The sequence below is a fragment of the Pyrgilauda ruficollis genome, unplaced genomic scaffold (genome assembly GCF_017590135.1).
Source record: "Pyrgilauda ruficollis isolate IOZ18807 unplaced genomic scaffold, ASM1759013v1 scaffold31, whole genome shotgun sequence".
Lineage (NCBI taxonomy): Eukaryota > Metazoa > Chordata > Aves > Passeriformes > Passeridae > Pyrgilauda > Pyrgilauda ruficollis.
The window spans coordinates 8,606,356-8,629,186 of record NW_024524489.1 but is presented as its reverse complement, the minus strand read 5'-3'; the positions used below and the strand labels follow the sequence as shown (position 1 = coordinate 8,629,186).

General features: G+C 40.6%; 1 protein-coding gene across 1 annotated transcript in view; it reads right to left on the bottom strand.

The window, feature by feature from the left end:
• XDH (xanthine dehydrogenase) overlaps window positions 1-12,350 on the bottom strand; it is a 49,082-nt gene extending 36,732 nt beyond the window's left edge. Inside the window, exons 1-5 of the mRNA XM_041473977.1 lie at window positions 12,246-12,350; window positions 5,272-5,329; window positions 2,927-3,023; window positions 1,705-1,813; window positions 379-505 (exon numbers count right to left, since the gene is read on the bottom strand). Of these exons, the coding sequence (XP_041329911.1) occupies window positions 379-505; window positions 1,705-1,813; window positions 2,927-3,023; window positions 5,272-5,329; window positions 12,246-12,299 (445 nt within the window). The 5' untranslated portion in view covers window positions 12,300-12,350. The remainder of the gene's footprint in view (window positions 1-378; window positions 506-1,704; window positions 1,814-2,926; window positions 3,024-5,271; window positions 5,330-12,245) is intronic.
• Between the last annotated feature and the right edge of the window lie 10,481 nt (window positions 12,351-22,831).

Here is a 22,831-nt window from a genome sequence, read left to right as displayed (position 1 = left end):
CCCACTCCATCACTGCATGTTGCTGTCTCGGTCCTTGATTTGAGGACATGTTCTCTGTCACCTCTGCAAGCTCTTGTGACAGCAATGAATAAACAAGGACACTTCCATGCCCCTCAAGGACAGGCCACCTTTTGGTCTGTTGTTAAGATTAGTGTGCTTCTAATCCCAGACTGAGGCCACTTGCCCCTGCTTATGAACTATGATCTTCACTTCATAGCACCTGGCTGGTCTCCAAGTGAGAAAGCTACTTCTTAACCTCACAACCATCAGCTATTTTTAACAAAATACATTAAATAATGGTGCACCTCCATCCCACGGGGTGAAGCAGATGTAATTAAAGCAGAACAGGTTGTACTCCTGTAGGGCTGTGAATATTACCTTGGAAAGCATCTTCAATGTCCTCCATGTGAGGCTCGGGGTTGTTCCGAAGCAATGTGTACATGGACATGACAATGCCTGGAGTGCAAAAGCCACACTGGGACCCATGGCTTTTTGCTATTCTCTCCTGAGATAAAGTAAAAACCACAATTAGCCCATAATATCAAGGTGAGTTCACTGCTGTGCTTGTTTCTATTACAATCCTGTTAAAAGCAAAACCCAGTATCACAGAGGAACTAAGATTATGATCAGATGTTCTCTGATCAATTAATCTATGAGACAGCCTTCAAAGAGGAGAGCAGCTTGAAAAGTTTGCACCCAGGCTTTGAACTCAAAATGTGACTGAGGGCCACTAGAAAATTCCAAGGAGATCAGGAATTCTTCAGATTTACCCTGCTAGCAAGGTTTGGGTTACCTGCCTAGACCCGAGTTTGAATTTCAAAACTTAGCTGTCAGAATCTTCAGGTATGGGAAGAGAAAAGAAGACAAACAGGCCAGACTGCCTGCCATCCATTCATGCACATCAAAGTTATTTTTCACTTTGTTGTTTACTCCCTCAGACACTGGCACAAGTCCTACCCACTGTACAAACTGAGATGAAGCACAGTTTACCTTAAGGGAGCAGGTCTCTGACAAAGAGAGGCAAGGCTGCATTGTAACACGCTGCTAGAAGAGCAAGGATCCCTCCTTCTCACCAAGAATGTTTCTGGCACAAGTCCTACCCACTGTACAAACTGAGATGAAGCACAGTTTACCTTAAGGGAGCAGGTCTCTGACAAAGAGAGGCAAGGCTGCATTGTAACACCCTGCTAGAAGAGCAAGGATGCACATTCCTGTCCCTCCTTCTCACCAAGAATATTCTGAGACTCCAGCAACATCAATGAACCAAAATTTATTTCACTGCTGCAGGGAAGGTTCCTAACTATGCAAGATCAGAAACCAAAGTAATTTGTGGAAGGCCATGGGAGAGCCCAAACCTATCCCAGATTTCCTAGCTCCAGGTCATTAGATTGGCTTTCCTCACAACATCAGTCTTCCCAGGCCAGGATGTGGACCAAATACAGCCATGCAGCCCAAGGACAAAAGCATTGGCAATTCAGCCAGGATAGCATGAGTTAACCTCTCAGGGGCAGAACAGAGCTGTAGCATTATCTCAGGAGTTTGATTCTGTCACTTAGCCATTCCTGCAAGTATGGATTGCTCATGTGGAGAGTCAGCCTCATGGCTTTAGCATTATGGTGGAGGTCCCAGTGTCCTGGAACAGGTTTAATCAGCACAAGAAAACATGCATAGAGGGTTTTAAAGTTATCAGCATTAATAGCTTACCTGGGCTGGGTGCAGCCTGGATTTTGTGTTTCCTATGCCTTCAACAGTAGTTACGGCCACGTGATGCAGGGCACAGACAGGGAAGAGACAAGCATTGGCAGTATGGTGGCTAAAACACTATATTAAGGTAATTTCATTTAACAGTGCTGCTGAGCAAAGGAAAAAGGGAACAGGAACAGTGAAGAGTACTCGGAAGCTACAGTTGTGAACACAACAGGAGCACTTAAGTAGACGTGATACAAGAACTAATTACAAGCCAAATTCTACAGCACGCAGTCACCCAAAGTTCTAATCAATTTCCCTCGCAGTTTGATCAGGGCATACGCCATAGGATTTCACCTAGATAGAGCAACTTTAAACATCCTTGTTGCACATTAAGACACAGAACCCATATAAGTAATTTATAGGGGCAGACTACAAATACCAAGATGTTGTGCGGCTGGACACTTGCAAAGTTACATAAGAGACTAGAGTTCTCAGCCTTTTAGCTAGAAAGCTGTTTCTAGATGGTAAACATGGGGAAAAAAGTCTAGACTGAAGGTAAAAGAACTAGCTATTTTATCTCATTTCTATCAAGACAGAATAATGACCCTAAAGATATGTTGATCATGGCCTTGCTATTAAGCAGAACCACTCAGGGGATCCAGGTTCTAGTATCTCCAAGCATTATTCCAAATACATTCAAGATTTCAGTGCTTTCTGTTCCCCACAGTAAAACTAAACTGAGGCCTGGTTCTGTCTCATCCTCTCTTTGCATTCCTCTTTGTTTTTATTCCATTTTCCCCCCTTTCAATTAATTAAAGTGAGAACAGAAGGAAATTTTGTTTCAGGAAATAATTCTGAAGGTTAAAGTACAAGTAGAGAAAAAAGTTAATATCTGCTGGCATACAGAAATGAGATTGTCATAATACAATAACAATAAAGATTTTATCACAATAATCATTATATGGTTTCTCACAGGAAAAAGTTACATTAGAGTCAGTGCAGATCTTGCAGGGCACAAAGAAATAGTTCCTTATAAACATTGTGCAATGCTTTAAGAAAAATACTTTCTTATCTTGGCCTTCTGAGCTTATGTTCTGAAAGTGAAAAATTATGTTTTGGCAGAAACATTAATTATATAACTTTTCTTTTTTAAAATAGTACCATGTCTGGTATGTCAGGAACCTGGATCTGTCCCCATTTTATTTCTCTGTTGCAGAGTTCAGATTGCAAAGGATACAGGATTTTCTTCCGAAAGGGATCATATTTGGATATCATAACAGTGCAAGCACCACATCCACCTTCTCCACAGCCTAGTTTGGTTCCACACAGGCCCACTGAGAGAACAGGAATTAAGGAAAACACGAAAAGTGTTGGCAGAAACTTGTTCAAGTAGTCAACAAAGACTGAGCAGCAAGTTCTTGCTGGAAGCAAATCACTCATTTCTTCTGCTTGATAATTTAACATAAGCAAAGTTTCAAAAGCTGGCATGTGACTATTGAGATCGACACCCAAACCCATCACAAAGACACAGCCCACACTCCAACACACTCTCAGAAATAAACAATAAAATATCCTCAACTGCAACAGTTCCCGCTCTCCATGACTCAGAAAAGGAAATGACACAAGGGAGATAAAGCACTGGTAATTGCTGAGCAGGAGCTGTTCAGGCATGCAGCCACATCCCTGAGCCACACAGTGACATCCTCCTTCAGCACCCCTCAGTGGTGGGGCTTGACTTCTTCCTACACCTGCTGCATTTGAACTGCTCACAAACTACCTGCATCCCAAAAGTCATGGTCTGGCCGCCCCATTTCTGATGGCTTGCCAATTGATGGGCACAAATCCAGCCAAGCACACTCCCCAGGAGCCTGGGTCCCATAAAATCATAGAAGGGAGACATTAAGAGCCAGAATTCATGGAGATGCACAGAACCCCTGCACAGACACCTGGGAGCTCATGGAGTGTATGGCCCAGCCTAAGCGGATTCCTCCACAGACTGCTGAGCTCGTGGCCATGCTTTAAAACCAGGAATTGCATCAAATGTTCTGCAAAGGGATTTCAGGAAAGAATTCCTTGAGTTACTTCTGCTTAGGTTCCTTCACTCATTAAAAGGTAATTAGACACTATTATTTATTGCAGAGAATTGCAAATGTTGAGAGACACCTGGTGGGGTAAAAATCAGCTGATTTCATTGGCAATGGACACTGAGTTGAGATAATCAGTCCCTGTACCTGTGTCCCAGAGCCTTTGGAAAAGCAACAGACACTGATAGAGGGAACTCAATTCATCTTGACTTCACTGCAAACAGTATGGCACTGACTGTTTCTAGAGAATCATGGAATCATTTAGGTTGGAAAAGATCTTTAAGATCACCAAGTCCAATCATAAACATAATGCTGACAAGTCCACCACTAAACCATGTCTTTGATGCAAACCTAAGGCTGCCAAGTCCACAATTAAACCATGTCCTTACAGCCACCACTGCTTTTCACAGAACTATGTGCCTGCTTGAGCAGAAATACAGCTTTCCCATGCCATCCACTGTTTCTCTTGACAACAATGCTAACCTGCCCTGCCTGAATAAAACATGTTTCTCAAAGTATTTGTCTGACCCTAACAAGAATTTTCATGTAGAAGATCAGCAGGTTTTGAAGGGCTCAGATTCTCTCTTTACAAAGCTATTTGCATTACTTATCTACAAGCTTAGACATAAAAGTTCTAGCAGTAAGACAGGCACACCTAGGCACAAGAGTCATGGCACTTACATTTCCTCCTGACCTTTATCCATCTATGGTGTACTCAGATAATAGAGCTGCTGATAGCTCCGCTGGAAACCTCCAAGAGGAACGTGATTCATATGTCCCTGTACTTCCTTCAGCTCCCAGACAAATGGAACACAGCAGCATGGTATGGATACACCAACACAGCTGTGAACAGTCTGGCAGATGTACGCACCCAGCTGGCCAGACAAAAACTCAGAAAACAAGGAATGACACTACCTATGGAAGCAGACCTGGTGCAGCCAGCCTGACCATCACAGTAATAGCTACTCAGCTCCTGCAGCTGCTCTGATTCACATGTTGACCAGTTTCAAGGAGGGGTGAAAAGTGACGGCTTGCATGTGCTCACGTAAACACACCCATGGTGCATGGGGGGAGCCCCTGCCTCCGAGCCTGCCTCCCTGGGCCACCTGATAAACAGCACAGGGTTATCAAGTTATGGGATATTAGATAGCCAATATGATGTTTCAGCCAGAAAATTCTTTATTCTTTGTGTGGAACAAACTTACATGTCCTCCAATGTTATTGCCATCTCATTATTGCTTCCTTTCCATCATATTATAATTTGTGAAATCACAAGTTTTTCCTTAAAGTATTAAATAATTTAAAGTAAATAACTTAAAATTTATTATTGTTTAAGCCTGGAATCGGAGCTGTAATCTTTGCTAGCAAGAAATACCAGACAACGCAAAGCACTCCCTCTTATGCTCTGTGCAAAAGCTCTGAAGTGACAGAACAGTAAACAATTATGAAATGCTGTAGGCATTTAAAGGCTTCTGCAGTTTTTTCTGGCACTGGATACATTTTCTTCGCAGATAAGTTAGCAGGGTTGTTTCTGGATCCACATCTTTTTCCACCACCTGCAAGAAGGGAAAGATATTGATAAACACAAAAGGTTTTGCAACACAGATAAGTTAGTTGCAAGGGGAAAGTTTGGTCTTTCTGCAACTTCTTTTCCAAAGCAGGAAGCAAAAATCACAGATTATTTCAGCAGTGTTGATCATGTATCCAGACACAATGTTTCCTTGAATTTGTTGTGTCAGAGGGAAGTATATGCATTATGTACATCTGAGTTTCTCAGTCTTTGCACACTGAGGCAACTCTAAAAAACCCTTAATCAAAAATGGCAAACAGTAGTGAGAAGAGAAAGAACTGTGTTTTGTACTCAAATCTTGGGCTCCTGACACGTCCCAAATGGTTTCTCATCTTTATTGACCCGGAATAACTGAACTTTGTCCTTTCTTTTACTGTTGGAAGAGACAGAGAAAATGAGCAGCTAAACAGAAGGACAGAAAGAGCATCAGTAATAGGTTTTGCAGAGAAAAAACCCCAACAGTGGAAACTGTAATTGACAACACAGGTGCAGCAGGATGGACAGCAAGTACCAATCCTCTGAAGTTTCTCCTTCTCCCTTTGTAACATTAAATCAATCAGTATTACAGTAGTAGCTATCCTAAATGTGGGAATAACAAAATTCTAAGAAAGGAAAAATTTTTGCTGCATATTTTGAGCCAACTCCATCCTATTTATAAACTATACTATTAGAAGTCACACATTAGACATAAAACATTTTACTTTAACCTGTGCCCAGTGGTCAGAAACTGAAGTTCTGCCCTTGCCATAGTGCTTGTCTTTCCCTTTTTCTGTTATTAATAAAGTGTCAAGAAACTTTTCCAAATTAATTGTGTGCCAGAACATAATCATGTTCTTGGCTCTTATTTTATGCAAGTCCTAAGTACAATAGTTACAGTTTATTTAAATTAATCACTCCCAGTTTGAAGGGCAAATTGAAACAGGGGTCACTTGTTCAAGTATTTTTTTTTACTTTCTTTTTTTCCCACTGATAAGAGACTTTCACAACCTCTATCCTGCTTCAGTTTTATGCCTTTGACACGTGACATGGTTATCCTAAAGAGACAAGGTTCATACTTCCTTTTTGAGCTCACTCTTTTGGAATTAACTGATAAAATTGCTGCTACAAAACACAACTAGTCACTTTGTGCACATCTCATTCTTTCACTGGGGATGATCTACAGGAAAAGGGTCCATTCTAGTTTGGGAATGTCATATTGCAGATCATGCAGCACCCACTGCTGCTATTCAGAGCAGAGTGCCCCTGTTCCCTCACCTCCTGGACACACAGAAACAAACAAAAGCATGCAGTGGCTCTTCCATGACCATCTGGTTCAGAGTAAGCTCATGCATCCCTCTGCAGCACCTTGGCAAACAGACAGACATGGGAAGGAAATTCCAACCATCCCTGTGACTGTGAGAGGACAAATGGCCTTTCAGAGCCATTCCACAGGCAAAGAGCCAGCCCCAGCAACTCCCCCTGTCACACTGAGTTTCTTCCACGTGTCAGTGCCAATGGCCATTGTAAATCCTTCCAAAGCAGCTTCCAAGATAGACAGACACAGAGAAGAAACTTTAGAGCACTTAAAGACTACTCTGTGCTTATATCAAAGAAAACATAAAGAGATTTTCTTGAAAGAGTCCAAGAAGTGCTTGGTTATGTACTCAAACCAAGCAATTAAAAGCTTGGCCCACTGGCTTCTTTTCAGGAAGCAGGAACTAAAGGACAGGTCTAGTCCTTCATTTTTCATTTAAACACTCATCTCCATGTACTTTTAGTGATGTAAGGATGTGTGAAGTCCCAAAGCTGAAGCTTTGCTGTATCAGAAAGTGTCTCCCACCACGTCCCAGACAATGCACACCCTTACTCTGTTCCAGCCAACAGAGTATGGATTGCCACTTCAGCCACTCCAAACTACTCCACTGGAGCTGTCCATCTGCAGCTCTGGCAGAGACCAGGCATCTGGGGGAGATATGGGTAAAAGTTTGGAGAACATTCTGGGTTAACACAAATTTCACACATCAGAGATCCAGGAGTCATTTCTCTTCACTTCAGATTCCTGGTGGGAGGATGCTTGCTGATGAGTCTCTCTTGCTGGCCACAGAGGAAGAATTTTTTGCTGTTCTTGCCTTTTGCTCATTGCTGTCGATGCTGGCTTGTCCTCCAACATATCACTCCTCCAGTGGTTTGTTGCAATCTCCTGCTGTGATTTGTTCTTAAAATATTTTAAGACCGTGTGGGTGGGGATAACACGTCTTGTCTGATGCCCAGTACAATATAATTCACAGCTCAATACCACAGCTCCTGCTCACCTCCCCCAGTGTCCTTGCACAGAAAGAAACTGAATTCCATCCATTGCTTTCTGTGGTTGTAGGATCAGACAACTTAGACACTGCAGTTAAAGAAATTGTTCCCTTTTGTAAGTTTTTAGTGCTTGGTAATTTGTTTTATTTTAGTTTCTTTTAATCAAATGTCATATTGCAGGTGTATCAGATTGACAGCCATATTTTGAGACTTTAAAACAGGATTTTACTGCATTTGGCAGTTTAATTATTAATCAAATGCAGAAAGAAACATTGTTGAAAATGTTAGGTTGGCACAGACAGTCAAATGACTCTCAACAAATTTACTCTGTACTGCTGTGTTTGTACTACATGTCTGTTTGCCTACTGATTCTAGGAATTTTAAATACTCAGATCCACCTCAGCAGGGAGCCTGGCCTGGTCCTGAACTTCTGTGTGCTTTTAAGTATCACACAAAGCAGGTTCTGAAGCAGTTCTTTCCACCTTTAGAGAGCATGGACTAGTCCAGAACAATGTTGAACTAACTTCCCAAAAATTTCATGTACAAAACTTGAATCTCAAGAAATATTTTGTTTTCCAGCTTCTCTACCTGCCCCTCCCTAATTCAGATAACTTTGCCTTTACAACACAAAGCATCATATTTAAATTATTATTCCCAGAAAGTTAGAGATTTTTCAGTTTAAGAGGACAGTAGTTGAACAAGGTAAATAGAGGAACAGAAGGAAAGTGAAAACAAACTTCCCCATTTTACCAAACAATGTGCTAAACTTTCCATCAGTTGGGATCTATAAATGAGAAGCAGGTGCTTTCCTGAAGGACAAGCTCCCATTCCATCACTAATCCCTGGTCACTGATCAAGTTGCAAGAAGAGAAAGTGAAAGGTTTTAACCAGATTGCCACACAGCAAGTCAGACCAGTCACATGTAAAGGTCCCCTAGGACCTTAAAATCTGTGAATGTGTTATTCCTGAAGACAATGAGAGATTTCAAATTCATTTATTAGGAAAAAGGATTAGAACACAGATGAACAAACTGAATATAATTGCACGATGTAAATTTGCTACTGGTCATGAGAACACTTTGGTCTGCTTTAAGCCAGCACACTGAAAGCTTCTAAGTCACTGTTTATGTAGAACCCAGAGGTTCACAAAGGTCAGAAAAATCCTGTATTTTAGCTGGTCCCATCAGCAATCAAATACTCACAGACTTTGGAAGTGATAAGAGGTCTAATGTGGCTTCCAGCATAGATCCTCCCTTAGCATTCAGAATAGAAATATTGACTCCATGTGTTTAAACTGAAATTACATGCTACATATGCATGAGACAGACTTGTCTGTCAGCCAAGGAAAAAAAAATTGCCTCTATTATCTTTAAATTGAACATGCTGATTTGCATTCTAGTCTAGGCAGACTAATAAGATAACGCTGAGTTAGTAGTGTGCCAAGCTATATGCCCAGTGAAATAAAGAGTCCTGAATGTAAAGTATGCTCAGCTGCTCCAAGGAGACTTTTCCTTGACAACAGTGCAGACTGGGCTAATGTGAGAGAGAAGAATCTGTTGCAGTCCATGTCCCTGTCTCACAAACCACCTCTTATCACATGGTTTTGTACAGTGACAGAATGTCAGCAGCCCATTTGCAATGTCAAGCTGTCATGGATTCACACAGCAGTAACTTTTCCCACTGGCCACGTTACCACACTCTTTGCAGTGAATCAACTGGAATGTTTAGTCAGGATCCCAGATGGATAGAGCCATAGCCTCACTTGGAATCATAGAATATATTGACTTGGAAGAGACCCACTAAAACCATCAAAGCTCAACTCCTGGTCCTACACAGGACACCCCAAGAATCCCAACAGGTGCCTGAGAGCGTTGTCCAAATTCTTCCTGAAGTCTGTCAGACTTGGTGCTGTGTCTACTGCCCTGGGGAGCCTGTTTCAGTGTCCACCCACCCTCTGGGTGAAAAACCTTTTCATAACCTTCCCAGATGGATGCTGTTTCCTCAGGTCCTGCCACTGGTCACCATTGAGAAGATATTAATGCCTGCCTCTCCACTTCCCCTTGTTCCAGCAGAATAGCATTTCCAGGCACTTCCTACCACTCCTTCCATCACATCACCTTTGATGTGCAGCAATGTCCCAACAAACTCCACACACACTGCCACAGATCAGAGTGCCCCATGAGTCCAATTCTCTCTCTTTGACCTGCATTTGGTAGGGTTGTAACTTGAGCACTTTAGCAACACACACACAAAAAGGAATAGAAAAAAAAAGCCACTGGAGGCTCTGGGTAGAGCAAGTGAAACGTGCTCCTTTACTAGAACTGCCTGCTCCATGGGGCAGTGGGAAAGGATGCTAAGAGAGCTTTGACATTCAAAGAAGTTGGTACCATTGGTAATATTAATCATCCCTTGGTGTTTGTTTTTGGTTTTTTGGTTTTTTTTTGGTTTTTTTTTCAGCCAAGCTGCCAAGATCACACTGTGTTAAACCCCTTTACACATGCACACAGTCAGGCTTCTGTAAACAAGAACAGCAGTTCCATAAAAATTGCTGAAATGCAACAAGGCCAGTGTCACTGACAGCAGGTTTGTTACCTGCAGGACACAGCAAGGACAGGCAGAAGATCCAAAATGAGCAGGTTGTTTTCTGCTGATGGCCTTCAGGGCCTAGCCTGCCATTTCTCCCCTTCTCTGCCTCACCCCATGTGCATAAAAGAAAGTCCCACAAGGCCAGCTCTGGACTTTGACTAATAGATATTTCCATGTGTTAGCAAAAAGTTTTCTCCAGGAAGAAGGACTTTTCTAACAATTTACACAGAGCAGTGCTCTTGTAATAACTGAGCACCAGCTGAAGCACCATTTGTAACTGCATGCAGGAATTTGTTTAGAAACTCTTCATACCTACCATGAGAGGCCTATTGATTGTGAACCTCAGCTGATCTGGCACCAGAACTCCAATTCTCTTTCATTAGAGCATACCAGGAAAAAAAAAAAATCAAACAAGACAGGACACTTGGCTTGTATCAGGGTCTGGATTGCCCAACACGTTTGTGGTAATGCAAGAACTAAAGAGCTCCAAGTTCACCCTCTATACACTGAGGTTCACAAAGGAATCATCTCACAAAAACTTCACAGAGCAAGAAGACAACAAGTTAATGGTGTGCCACCTGTTCCCACCAGAGCAGAATTCACCAGATAAAATTCACAGACCATCCTATGCCACAATTTAAATTACCAGACTCAGTTAACTTGGAGCCTCAAGTTTTCATCTCTTTCTAGAAACAATGAATGGCTGATATGTCAATTAACACATATTAACCACTATAATCTGTGTGAGCAAAGCTTTAGTTGTCATCCTTCTCTATAAAATCTCAGAACCAAGCCTGGGCTCTACATCAGCATTATATTTAACAACTCTATGACTAACTTTTACTGCACACTAGATAAACTTCATTCTTCAGTAAACTGTTAATATATCAATAAAACAAAATATTCATATCAAATCCACTAGTATCTCCAAAAATTCTAATTCCCATCCAGATTGGGATACAAAATCATAACTAAAACCCTTAAATGTAGCTACACTCTCATCTACATTAAACGACCATGAAAAAGCAAAAAAAGCAAAATTGATAGTAATGCTGTGCTAGTCTGTAAGGCAGGGCACAGAGCTTTTTAAACAACTGAGAGTATCGTGCGATCCCTCAAGGGATTAAAAATTAATTGTCTAGCCCAAACCCAGTACACCACCTGATTTATACCCCTAAGCAGTGCTCAGGGAAGGTTTGCAAACTCTTGGCTCTCCACCAATGGATGAGCAACCCTGTCCCCTTCCCTTCCCAGCAGGAAGCTGCTTTGGCACAAGTTCCCTTGCCCAAGTGTCTAGGCAAGGGGAAGGTGGGGAAGGCAGCACTGAGGTGAGCTCAGAAACAGAATTAACTTGGTAGCTGGTCAAAGAGTCAGCTTTGACCTTTGCAACAAGCCTTTGAAGAGCCAAGGCTGCATTGCTAGCCAGGCAAAGTCCAAACTGGGGAAAGGGGGCTCTGGGACAAGCTGTTCAAACGTGTCCATCACGTGTAGTGAGCACCTCAGCCTCCTGTGAGATACAGTCACTTCTCAGGTTATTGTCAGGGATCAGTATCATTAATGGGCTTTCATTCTGAAGAGTTTTCTAGCTTCTTAAATGGAATAAACATTTTTCTAAATCCCTTTCAAAAACCAGATGTTAGAATTACTTATTGATGAATTATATGTGGAATTATCTACGGATGCTTCCATTTGAGTTAAATTTTCCAGATCTGTTGTAAATACTGAACTTATTTCTAGTAGAAATGCTTGTATTCAGCAGTGCATACTTATTTAAAAGTAGTTACATTAGAATTGTAGTAAATTATTGCCAACAAATCTAAAATGTAAAAGGAATATTACGTGTGTTACCCTTTGAATAATTCACAAGGTAAACTCAAAGAGAAAAAGCCATTTAGCAAAGCAATATGTAGTCTTCATATTTATTACTTAAAAGTCATGGAATATGTATTCTTATCAGAAAACTTAAGAGGAGGAAAAAGATGACTAGAAAAGTAATCAAGCCACAATCCAGGAGCAAGCTGGAATCTTCCTTACCTTTTTACCATTTACAAAGAAAACAAGTTCATCCCCTGCCTCGTTGGGAGCCATCCTGCACACCTTCCAAACTTCACTCAAACAGGGCCACAGATCAGCCTTGTGAGAGCAGCCCTGCTCCCCAGAGCAAAGTGAGCACCAGCCACACCACGAGTGACACGAGTCTGCCTCCACAACGTTTGAGTTGATTTTTCACACCGGTGCCCTGTGAAACCCCATATTATATAAGAGGCAACGAAGAGGCGTGCCAGCTGCCTGTGGTTGGTGCTTCTGCAGCCCTAATGACAGAAAAGGAGCTGGAAGCAGCACAGTGACCCGCCCCCTTTTATATAGCAGAGGATCACAATTCAGCTGCATTCCCTTTAGATTATCCTGCCAGGCTTGGGGCACTGCTGTGTGCCACTAGCAAGGAATTCACGGGGTTTTGCAACGCAATGCAAACTTCCAGGGGAGGGAGGGGGCGTTCTCCCAGCTATCCCTCACCAAATATTGACAAGAAAAAGCTGTTTCCCTTGTTGTGTGCACAGCCATCCACCTGGCATTCACCACACAAAGGTCTCCAATGACAGAACCTGCTTATTTAAAAACTCCTTGATATGTGCACATCTGCTGCTATAATTTCACTGTTTTTCCTCAGTTTTAAAGCTGCAGTACCCTCTACCTGGGAGGACATAATTTAAATATGTTTGTCCACATAAAAGCAATTCTAGAGAACTGGCACTCTGATCCAGCACCTCAAAAGAGGCTGGACCATAAGGCTAAGACCATAATGTTTACACTGGTCTCTTAAAGCATTTAGTCTTACCTGTTTTGGCTTAATCCTCACATCGTGGCTCCTAGGTGCATGTTGCCAGTGAAGTACAGAAGAAAACCAAGGATTTTTTGTCTTCCATTTCCCTGGTGGTGGTTTCTTCTGGCTTCTCCATTGCACAACCACACATTTCGTGTGAAGTCTTCCTGTTTATGTCTTCCAAAGCTGTTGGCAGAATCCATATGACAGGCATTGGTTTAATGAACAAGATATCTAAACAGCTACTTCCAGTTTAAAATTCCACCACAAAGCAGCACAGTTCCAAAGTCTCATGGAAGTTTCCTATCACTGTAGCTTATCCTGTCTGCTCCATTCTGATTCTTGTGATTTTGCTTTCCTTCTTCAGTTTCAGTTATTTTTGATTAGGTTTTTTAATTATTTCTTTTAAATGCCTAGGAAAGCACTATATCAAAGTCTTCTTCTCAGGAACCCCTCTGAATAATTAATAAGATAACAAGACCTAATTATATTGAAATTTTCAGAAACCGTCTTTTCTTCAGTATTGCAGAAACTTTTCACTGTGAATACAATAGATACATTATTTTTACCAGCTTTTATCTTCTGTCTCATCTATTCTGTTTCCCAGTCTATACCCTAGAAAAGCTATTTCATAACTAATGTCAAACACCATTCAGAATTCTTTACAGGCATTTCAGTTTGCTGAAGGTAGAGTTCACAGCAAATTTGTGCTTAAAACCAGCTGCCTTAATCTATGTTTTCAGTGAAGTTGTGCATAGCTGAACCAGTGCTGACACCTATTGTCTGGCACCTCCCACTTTGCAATGTCAAAGTACTAGAAAATACACTTTTCTCCAAGTAATCTTAAGCCCTGTTGCTTGGTATGTCTCTGCAAAATTTACACAAGAACTACCCTCCTGTAGCAAGCTTCAATCTCAAAATTAGTGTACACAAGGTTACTACTCATTAATAGTTTTGTAATGTTTCAAATAACAATCATTACTCATAACCACAAGTAATGTGTTATTGCAGCAATCTTAAAGCAACTAGCGATTACAGCATTAACACCAAAAACAAACTTGTTTAGTTACCTAATCTGTGTTTTCCATAATGCATGATGCAGTTCTTAGGTTTAAAGAACATTTCCAATCATATAATCACTTTTTAAAGGAAGCCCATACTCAAATTTCTGCCTAGCCTAGGTGATAACATTATAGGTAAACTATTGCTTTCTGCTAAATCAGTAAACAGCACCTGATGATATTCCATCACAGAAATTTGATCCATCAACCTACTATATACCTAAGACAAAACTAAAGATAAATACAACCATGATCATGATCTCTATTTGGAGATTACATGGTAATTTAAAATTTCAGACCTCATCTCAACAGAGTGACTGATCACACAGCACCAAACTCACTCATTCTCTCATCACCCTGATGGGATAGTCTGTTACTATACCCATTTCAAAGGCCGAGAACCAAGACATACAGAACAGGAACTTTCCTAGTGCTCTGAATAACTCTGGAGCATGAGAACGTGTGCTGTTGAAATCTCTTGTCCATTTTTTGAAATCCCACCTACTCTGAAACAGAACAGAGGATTATGAGAAATCAGAGAAAAGAAAGTGAAAGCTAAAAAAAGCCCACTCACAAAATCCTCAACCCTCAACACAGAACTCCCTTAAGTGAGCTAAAATAGAGAAGTTTCCTCAATCAAACAAAAATTAGTTATTAGACAAAGTATTCTGACTTACCAGGCAGATAAAGTCTAGCAGGTTTCCCATTTTTAGAAATCATCCCTTTGCCCATTAATAACCCTGAGATGGGAATGTTTTAGAAGTTCAAAATTGCTTGCAGTCTCATTCACTCACTAAAGAGCTCGGAAAACAGTTGATATTAGTCAGGAATATATATAATTATTTTTAAAGCAGCTGACTTTCCTCATTCTGACTGGTTAATCCTGCAGACCTAAATCTCCACATAAAATTGCCATATGATTATGTGTTGAGGACTCCCCATGTGTGGAGACATGAGGCTTGACTCTATGTTTCTCAGAAGGTTGATTTATTATATTATGATATATATTATATTAAAATACTACATTAAAACAATACTAAAAGAACAGAGAAAAAAGAATTATTAGAAGGCTACCAAGAACAAAAATAGAATAGAATGCGTAACAAAATTTTGTGACTGCTCACAGGCTCGGCACAGGTGGCTGTGATTGGTCATCAATTGAAAAGAATCCACATGAACTAATAGAAGATGCACCTGTTGCATTCTACAGCAGCAGATAGTTATTGTTTACATTCCTTTCCTGAGGCCTTCAGCTCCCTTATGATATATATTATATTAAAATACTATGTTAAAACTATATTAAAGGAACAGAGAGAAAAGAATGATTAGAAGGTTACCAAGAACAAGAAGAGAATAGAACAACAAAATCCTGTGACTGCTCACAGCCTTGGCACAGGTGGCTGTGATTGGTCATCAATTGAAAAGAATCCACATGAACTAATAGAAGATGCACCTGTTGCATTCTACAGCAGCAGATAGTTATTGTTTACATTCCTTTCCTGAGGCCTTCAGCTCCCCAGGAGGGGAAAATCCTAGCAGAGGATTTTTCATAAAATACCGTAACAATTATGAAAGTAAGGTACTGTGCATTTTTTCAAAGGCATTTCTCAGAAATTAAAAAAAGAAATTATGTTCATGCACTTTCCTGTAAGGGGTCTAAATTCCTTTCTGGTTACAGATAGACATTTGAGAAAGATCATAATTACAATGCAAATATAAATTTGATTTCCCCATTGTGGTTTGTGAGTGGATACTAGCTCATTATTCATGAATCACTAATCATTCAGTGTTCAGCTTCTAATTGTACAAATATTGTCTAATTATCCAGATTTATTGCATGAATTATGATCTCTTCACCTGCTTTTGAAGATGGGTGGAGTTTAATTATAGCTCTTTTCTTTGCCCTACCACCTGTTCTCCTACGAGAGCAAGAAATGAGCAAGGTTAGCCAATGCAGCCTTCTGTTGAGGAGTCCTGTTTGTCACTATTTATCACAAAAATTAGCAGAGCATGACTTATTTCAATTTATTCAGTGTTTCTTCCATTGCCTACTTCCAGTGGGCCAAACAAAGGATGTTTCAGATATATGACCTGAGAAGCAACTTTTTTTCTAGCAGGCTTGTTAATGTGTGTTCCTTGTCTTCGGCAGCACCAAACTTGATACCTATCACTTGTTTTTTACCTGCTTCCAGGTACCATGTGAGAGAAACTTCCTATACCTACCCTGATAATCTAACTCAATAAAATCATACCTTCTTCATCTTTCTTTCTCTTCATCTGCTGACATTTTAGGAGCATCTTTTGTGTTTAAACATTATCTCTCTGTCCCAGGAGACAGAGCTCACTTGCAGAGACTGCCTGTTTCCCCTGTCACAGGAGGAAGCATTATCTCCAGTGGGTGTTCCAAGGAAGAAAGGGCAGGGAAGCAGCTGCAAGAACCACACAGGGCTCTTCATTCTTCTGAACAGCTGCTAAAGCACTGCCTCTCTGGCATTTCATAAATCCCATTATATTCCATTATATTCCCTGCACAGGTAAGTAGGAGCTTCTGGGCCAGATTAACTAGGTAAAAACTAGTTCCCATACCATACCCATGCATGGCTAACTTTCCACTGCTTTTCTTCACAGGAGAGAGTCTCTACACAGAAATCTGCCTTGCTTGTCTTGTTCTGTCCCTGTGAAGGTATGAATTAATTTTGTTTGGGAGATGGTAATACCTAGTTTTCTCTTGTCTATAGACTGGATGCAGTCTAGCATGAGGCTCCTTGTCAGAACTCTGATCCCAGCTATATGAAATAAATTTATATTTCATATACTGTCCTGAACCTGCCTGGACATCTGCACAAATCCTCTGGCTGCTCTGTGAATCTCACTGGTAATTCTTTTCTCATTTCAGAATGCAGTACAAAGAACCAAAAAGGTTTTCCTGAATCAACCAAACATTTGACTGCTCTGTCTAGGAGGGATTTGTATGCCAAAAGCTTGTAAGCATCCCCCAGCTATGTAAGTCTGCCTAAGAAAAGGCTGCCTCTCTCCACAGACCCTGCCTAAACATAGGCCTGCACTTAGTACCTTGTACTGTGATTTTCTTCTAGTTCTCACCATTAAGATGGCCTACCTAGACTGGACAAGTGTGGCAAGGCAATCCCACAGAGACTTTCAGAAGAGTTTTGTTATTACCGTAGTGCAGGAGAGCAGATGCCATCACCATCACTGAAACAGGCCAGTTGTCTCAAACTGCAGCCATCATGGTCAGCTGGTATCCCCCAGAATCTCTTGACTTCTCTTCAAAACAAATTCATTCTAAATAATTTTCCACTAAGCAATAGTAACAGACCATAAACATCAGGCAGGAAAGAAAAAGACAGTTCTGGCTCAAGAGCAGTTGCTATAAACCCAGCATGCATCATTTAAGGTGAAAATTAGAAAAGCCGTACACATTATAGCAGTAACATTGAGGAATGTCCTTCCAAGAGAAGCAGTGCATAAAAAAAAAAAAAATATGAACTGCTTAAAAACTGAAAACTGAAGAAAGTGGATAATATCTTAAGCACATATTGCGGAAGTTGAAACTTAAATTACTTCAAGTCCTGTGTTTCCCCTCCAATCCTACCTAGTGTCCACAAGACAGATTTTCTCAAGTCGTGTTCCTGATATCCTACAGTCTCAACTTGAAGTAAAAGAGCCTTCATAGTGTCAAATTTAGTTTATTAAGAACAGACAGGGAAGCAAGTTGACTGTACATAGAAAGCCTGTGATGTTGTACATCTAAAATTTATCTTTGAATCCCTGACTACTCAGAAGATATATTTGTAATTGCCTGGATTATTTCCAAACAGAAGTACCTCAGTCAGACTTGTTGTTTTCAGCAATATGCCCAAGTACGAACATTTAGGGCACTAAACTGAAGTCCTATACCGTCATTCCTGAAATTTTCTAATTCATTAAGAACAAGTTACTTCCACTTTTCAAGAATTCTATTGGAAAACAGTTAAAAGAGAGATGAACACATTACTTCCATTGTGCTTCTTCAAATACTCACATGATGAATGTGCAGATCTCAACTATTTCTGATCCTTTACCAGGATTGCCCTTTATACCACTTGATGACAGATACCACAAAGTTTTCATCTACCTTCTGAACTGGAGTGGCTTCCTTTTCTAATAAAAAAGGCTTCCCCCACTGTCATTTTATATCCAATATTATTACATATGAGAACAAAAGGTAGAGCTGATAGTTTCCATGGGTTGGCAGGAGGCTACTTTGCATCATTCAAGTAGGCACTGAGGTTTTGATATTTACTGACAAAATAATTACAGGCTGTTGCAATAAAATAGCCAGCATGACTAATGAAGACACCTCACTAGAGTACAGATATACCTGTACTTTTGGGAGAATGCTGATGATGTGTCTTGATGTAAACATGATTAATAACCTCGTTAAAGTAAGATGACAAGATGGGCTTTAACCAAACAGCATAGAAAAATACTTGATAAAAAAGGCAAAAGAGTAAGATAAAGATGTGTGTATGTAGAAATTCTCAAATTTTCTTTTCCCAGACCAAGGGAAGTTGTGATCCAAGGGTTAACAAGGTTGGGACTGCAGAAATTGATAATGGACTGCTAGTTGTTTCCTGCTATGTTATCTCTATTGATAGCAATCCAGGAATGTCCAATCACACCTGTCTGGCTTCTGCTGAATAAACCTGTGATTTCTTTCCAATGGTCCATCAGTGATCCTTCCAGGAGATAAAGCAGCTCTAGAAAAGCAACTCAACTTAGTGGTTAAAGGAGCCAACACTACTCACTTTGTTAAAGACAACACAAAAACAAAAGGTGTTATTCCCTTGAACAAAGCATAAGCTATTCCATGTAAACAAAACCACAATGGAGTGGAATTCAGAACTTCAAATTCATCTCGCCTTGAAGATCATAATTGTTCCAATCCTAATTGGATTACATACATAAAAACATTTCTGTCCCAGAAAAGCTGCATAGTGGTCCTAAAATATAATTTGGTTTATCACCACAATAGAATACTTGAGATACAAGAGAGATAATTTAATTTCTCTGTCATAAAGGTTGTGATCTACAACAAAAGCTTAAAAAAAAAAAAAAAAAAAAAAAAAAAAAAAGAAAAAAAAAAGGCTAAGATAGCCCAGAGGAAAGACCTAGTTCTTTTCTTACTATTTTAATGGTGGTAATTCCTGCAGCAGATAATAGCTTTTAGAAGGGACTAGTGTAGAGCCTGTAACATTAAACATCCTGCATATTCTATGTCTTACAGAATCTTAAGCACAAAGATGCAAACAGCAGCCAGCGCTGAGAGCTGAAATACCACAGGTAAAACTGACAGGATTCCAGCATCAACACCAAATACCCACACCCTGAGGACCTCCAATGGTCATCTGAAATACTCTCTTTTTTCCATCATCACATCATCCCATATCACAGCTGTGCACAGCAGAAAAGTCAGATCCTTATTTCAGTGAATTGATCTGGTGCACTGGTCAGCAAATATTTGTTCCCAGTATTTATTTGTTCTGATTTAGTCTCCTTAATTCAGAAAGTTATTGCTGTCAGCCACATTTACAGTGATGGTGAGCAAAGAGGAGGAGCAAGGCCTCAGTCTGTTATTCCTGCTCTGCCTCTTCCCCTTTAGACAGAGGAGCTGCAGAACAGGGAAAGAACCACAAACTAGCAGAAGACCCAGGAGTGGCAGCCAGTGAGAGATGTGATGATTATCACTTTAGAAACAGCTAAATGTGATGGTAGACACTGCTCCAGAACCTGTATTTTATTCTTCAAAGGCTGCTGCCATTTCTTATACTTGCCTTTTCCTTTACAATATGAAGACCTTCACCAAGCTAGTCTTCAAACCTCCCCTTTGATCCATTTACTGGAGTCACTACCTTTTACATTTTTTTAAGTGTACAAAGCCATCCTTATAAAAGAAAGACTCTTAGAAAACCACCCTGTTATGCACATTACACTTCTCAATTCTATGTGGATAAAAAAGCTAGTTTCACCTTAGAAAAGAAATTACTTCATTACAAAAGCTGGACAACCTGCTCAAACAGCAGAACAAACAGTGATGACACCAAGGGTGAAATATTCAAGAGTACTCAGTGCTGAGCTCTTTTTTCACTACACTCAGTGGGAGAGAAGTTAAATAAACATCAAGTGGTTTCTGAATAATTCCACCTAGTTTCTGAATAATTCCACTGTTTTCACCGAGACTAGAATCTGGACCCAGAACTTGTACCCTGTTGACTGAAACATAACATGTACATATCTTCACTTTGTTTACAGTTCTCAGGACTGATGCCCCAGAAAAAATGATGCAAAGCCACAGTAAGATCAATTAAGCAAAAGTAAACATATTAGGCTGTTTTTCCACACTGACCTGAGAGGCACAAAAACAAGATAAGCTTGAAGAATAACAAAAGTACTACTATTTGATGGGACAATTACAATAGATTCTTTGGGGGAAAGAAAAAGATCACTAAATTATTTCAGCTATCAAGTAAAAAGTCCTGTGGCCCTGCCCAGACTGACAAGGCAGAGTAGGATGGCTTCCTGTGCAGTACAACTTCTCCTGCACTTCACAGGACACTTCAAAAGCTGCCCTGGCAAGCTATAAATAATTAACTTAATCCACATTGTGCAAGCTACAGAGCAAAAGATTACAAAATCCATTTATGCAATTGAGACATGTTACATTGGAACACTCAGAATACACCTCAGCAAGCTGATGGGCCTCTTCTACTTTTTATACATGACATGGAAAACATGGGAAAAACAGACACAGCATAAGGTAAATTTAATTTAAAATGTGGAACTCCTACACTGGAAAAAAAGGAAAAACATTTTGTAAATTACTCATTGACATTCTGCCACACAGCATTACTAATATTGAGCTTCAAAAATTACAACACAACAATAGTTGTTTACTCCATTGTAAAAACTATAAATGATACAAATTCTGACAATCTAGATAAACTAGGATAAATGAATGACATAACTTTTTTTTTTACCTTCAATTTATGTTCTGGTGAGAAGATGACATTTTTCCTGTAAGCTTCCTCTTTAAAAAGATTCTTCACAAATTATTTCGGCAAATTGTTCCTGGTGCATTGATAATGCAAACTCCTACAAGTGCTCCCCACATCACAAAAAGTTTCCAAACAATTGGGACTGACTAATTACAACTACAAAATCATAGAATTGTTTAGGACATAGCACTGCCAAGTCCACCACTAAACCGTGGCTCTGAGTGCCACATCTACAGAGGTTTTAAATACCTCCAGGGATGATGACTCAACCACCTCGCTGGGTAATCTGTTCCAGGGCTTTACAACCCTTTCCATGAAAGAAATTTGTCCAATCTAAACCTTCCTGGTGCAATTTGAGGCCATTTCCTCTTGTCCTGTGTTAGGAAAAGAGACTGACCCCTGCCTGGCTATAGCCTCTTTTTCAGGTAATTGTAGAGAACTGTAAGGTTTCCCCTGAGCCTACTTTTCTCCAGGTTATGCACCCCCAGCTGCTCCTCATCAGATTTGTGCTCCAGACCCTTCCCCAGCTCCGAATCCTTCTCTGGAGTCTCTCCAGCACCTCAGTGTGTTTCAAATGGAGACAGGCCCAGAACTGAACACAGGACTTGAGGCATGGCCTCCGCCGTGCCAAGTACAGGGGTACAGTCACTGTGCTGGCCACACTCTTCCTGATACAGACCAGGATGCCATCGGCTTTCTTGGCCACCTGAGTATGCTGCCAGCTCACATTCAGCCACTATCCATCAGCATTCCCAGGTCCTCTTTCACCAGGCAGCTTTCCAGCCACTCTGCCCCTAGCCTGTAGGATGCCTGGGGCTGTTGTGACCCAGATGCAGGACTGGCACGTCACCTTATTGAATCTATACAGCTGGCCTCAGCCCAGCAATACAACCTGTCCAGATCCCTTTGTAGAGACTTCCTACCCCCCAGCAGATGAACACTCCCACCCATCTTGGTGTCAAGCTGGCTGAGGGTGCACTCAATCCCCTCTTCCAGATCATTGATAAAGGTATGAAACAAGGCTGGTCCCAGTGCTCAGCCCTGGGGAACACCACTTGTGACTGGGCACCAACTGGATTTAACTCTTTTCAGCACCACTCTCTGAGTCCAGCCATCCTGACAGGTTTTTTACCCATCCACAGCCTTTCTCTCATCTGCTAAGAAGAGTGAGACAACTCAGACTATACATGCTATTGAATCATTTGAATATCATCATATAATTGAGAGTATTCATTTCCTTGCCTGGAGAAAGCAAGCTCTTGTCACTCTTGCTTGGTGAGACTTTATAATCCTCTTCACTGATTCCCAATGAAAAACTCAAGAACAAATTTAATATGTCTCTTTTTTTAGCCTTTGCATGTTAAGTATGTATGAAGATCACTGCACACACCAGAGCTATTAAACTCTCGATCTGTTTATCCCACAGCTTACACAGTATTTTAAATAAGCACCTTTGAGGTACAGAAGTGAGAGTTAGAATGATGATCTGGCTGCCAAGTTATGGCAATGCATTGGAACTCCCTTTCCTCAAGGAAAAGGGGAACTCACTCCATATGACACCTGCTTTAACAAGACATACCCCATACTTGGAAAAGCACAGGCAGACAACATTCTCTGAAAAGATGACAATGCTCTGATGAAGAGGTACCAAGTGACTTAAAAGAGGTCTAAAGCTCTTTT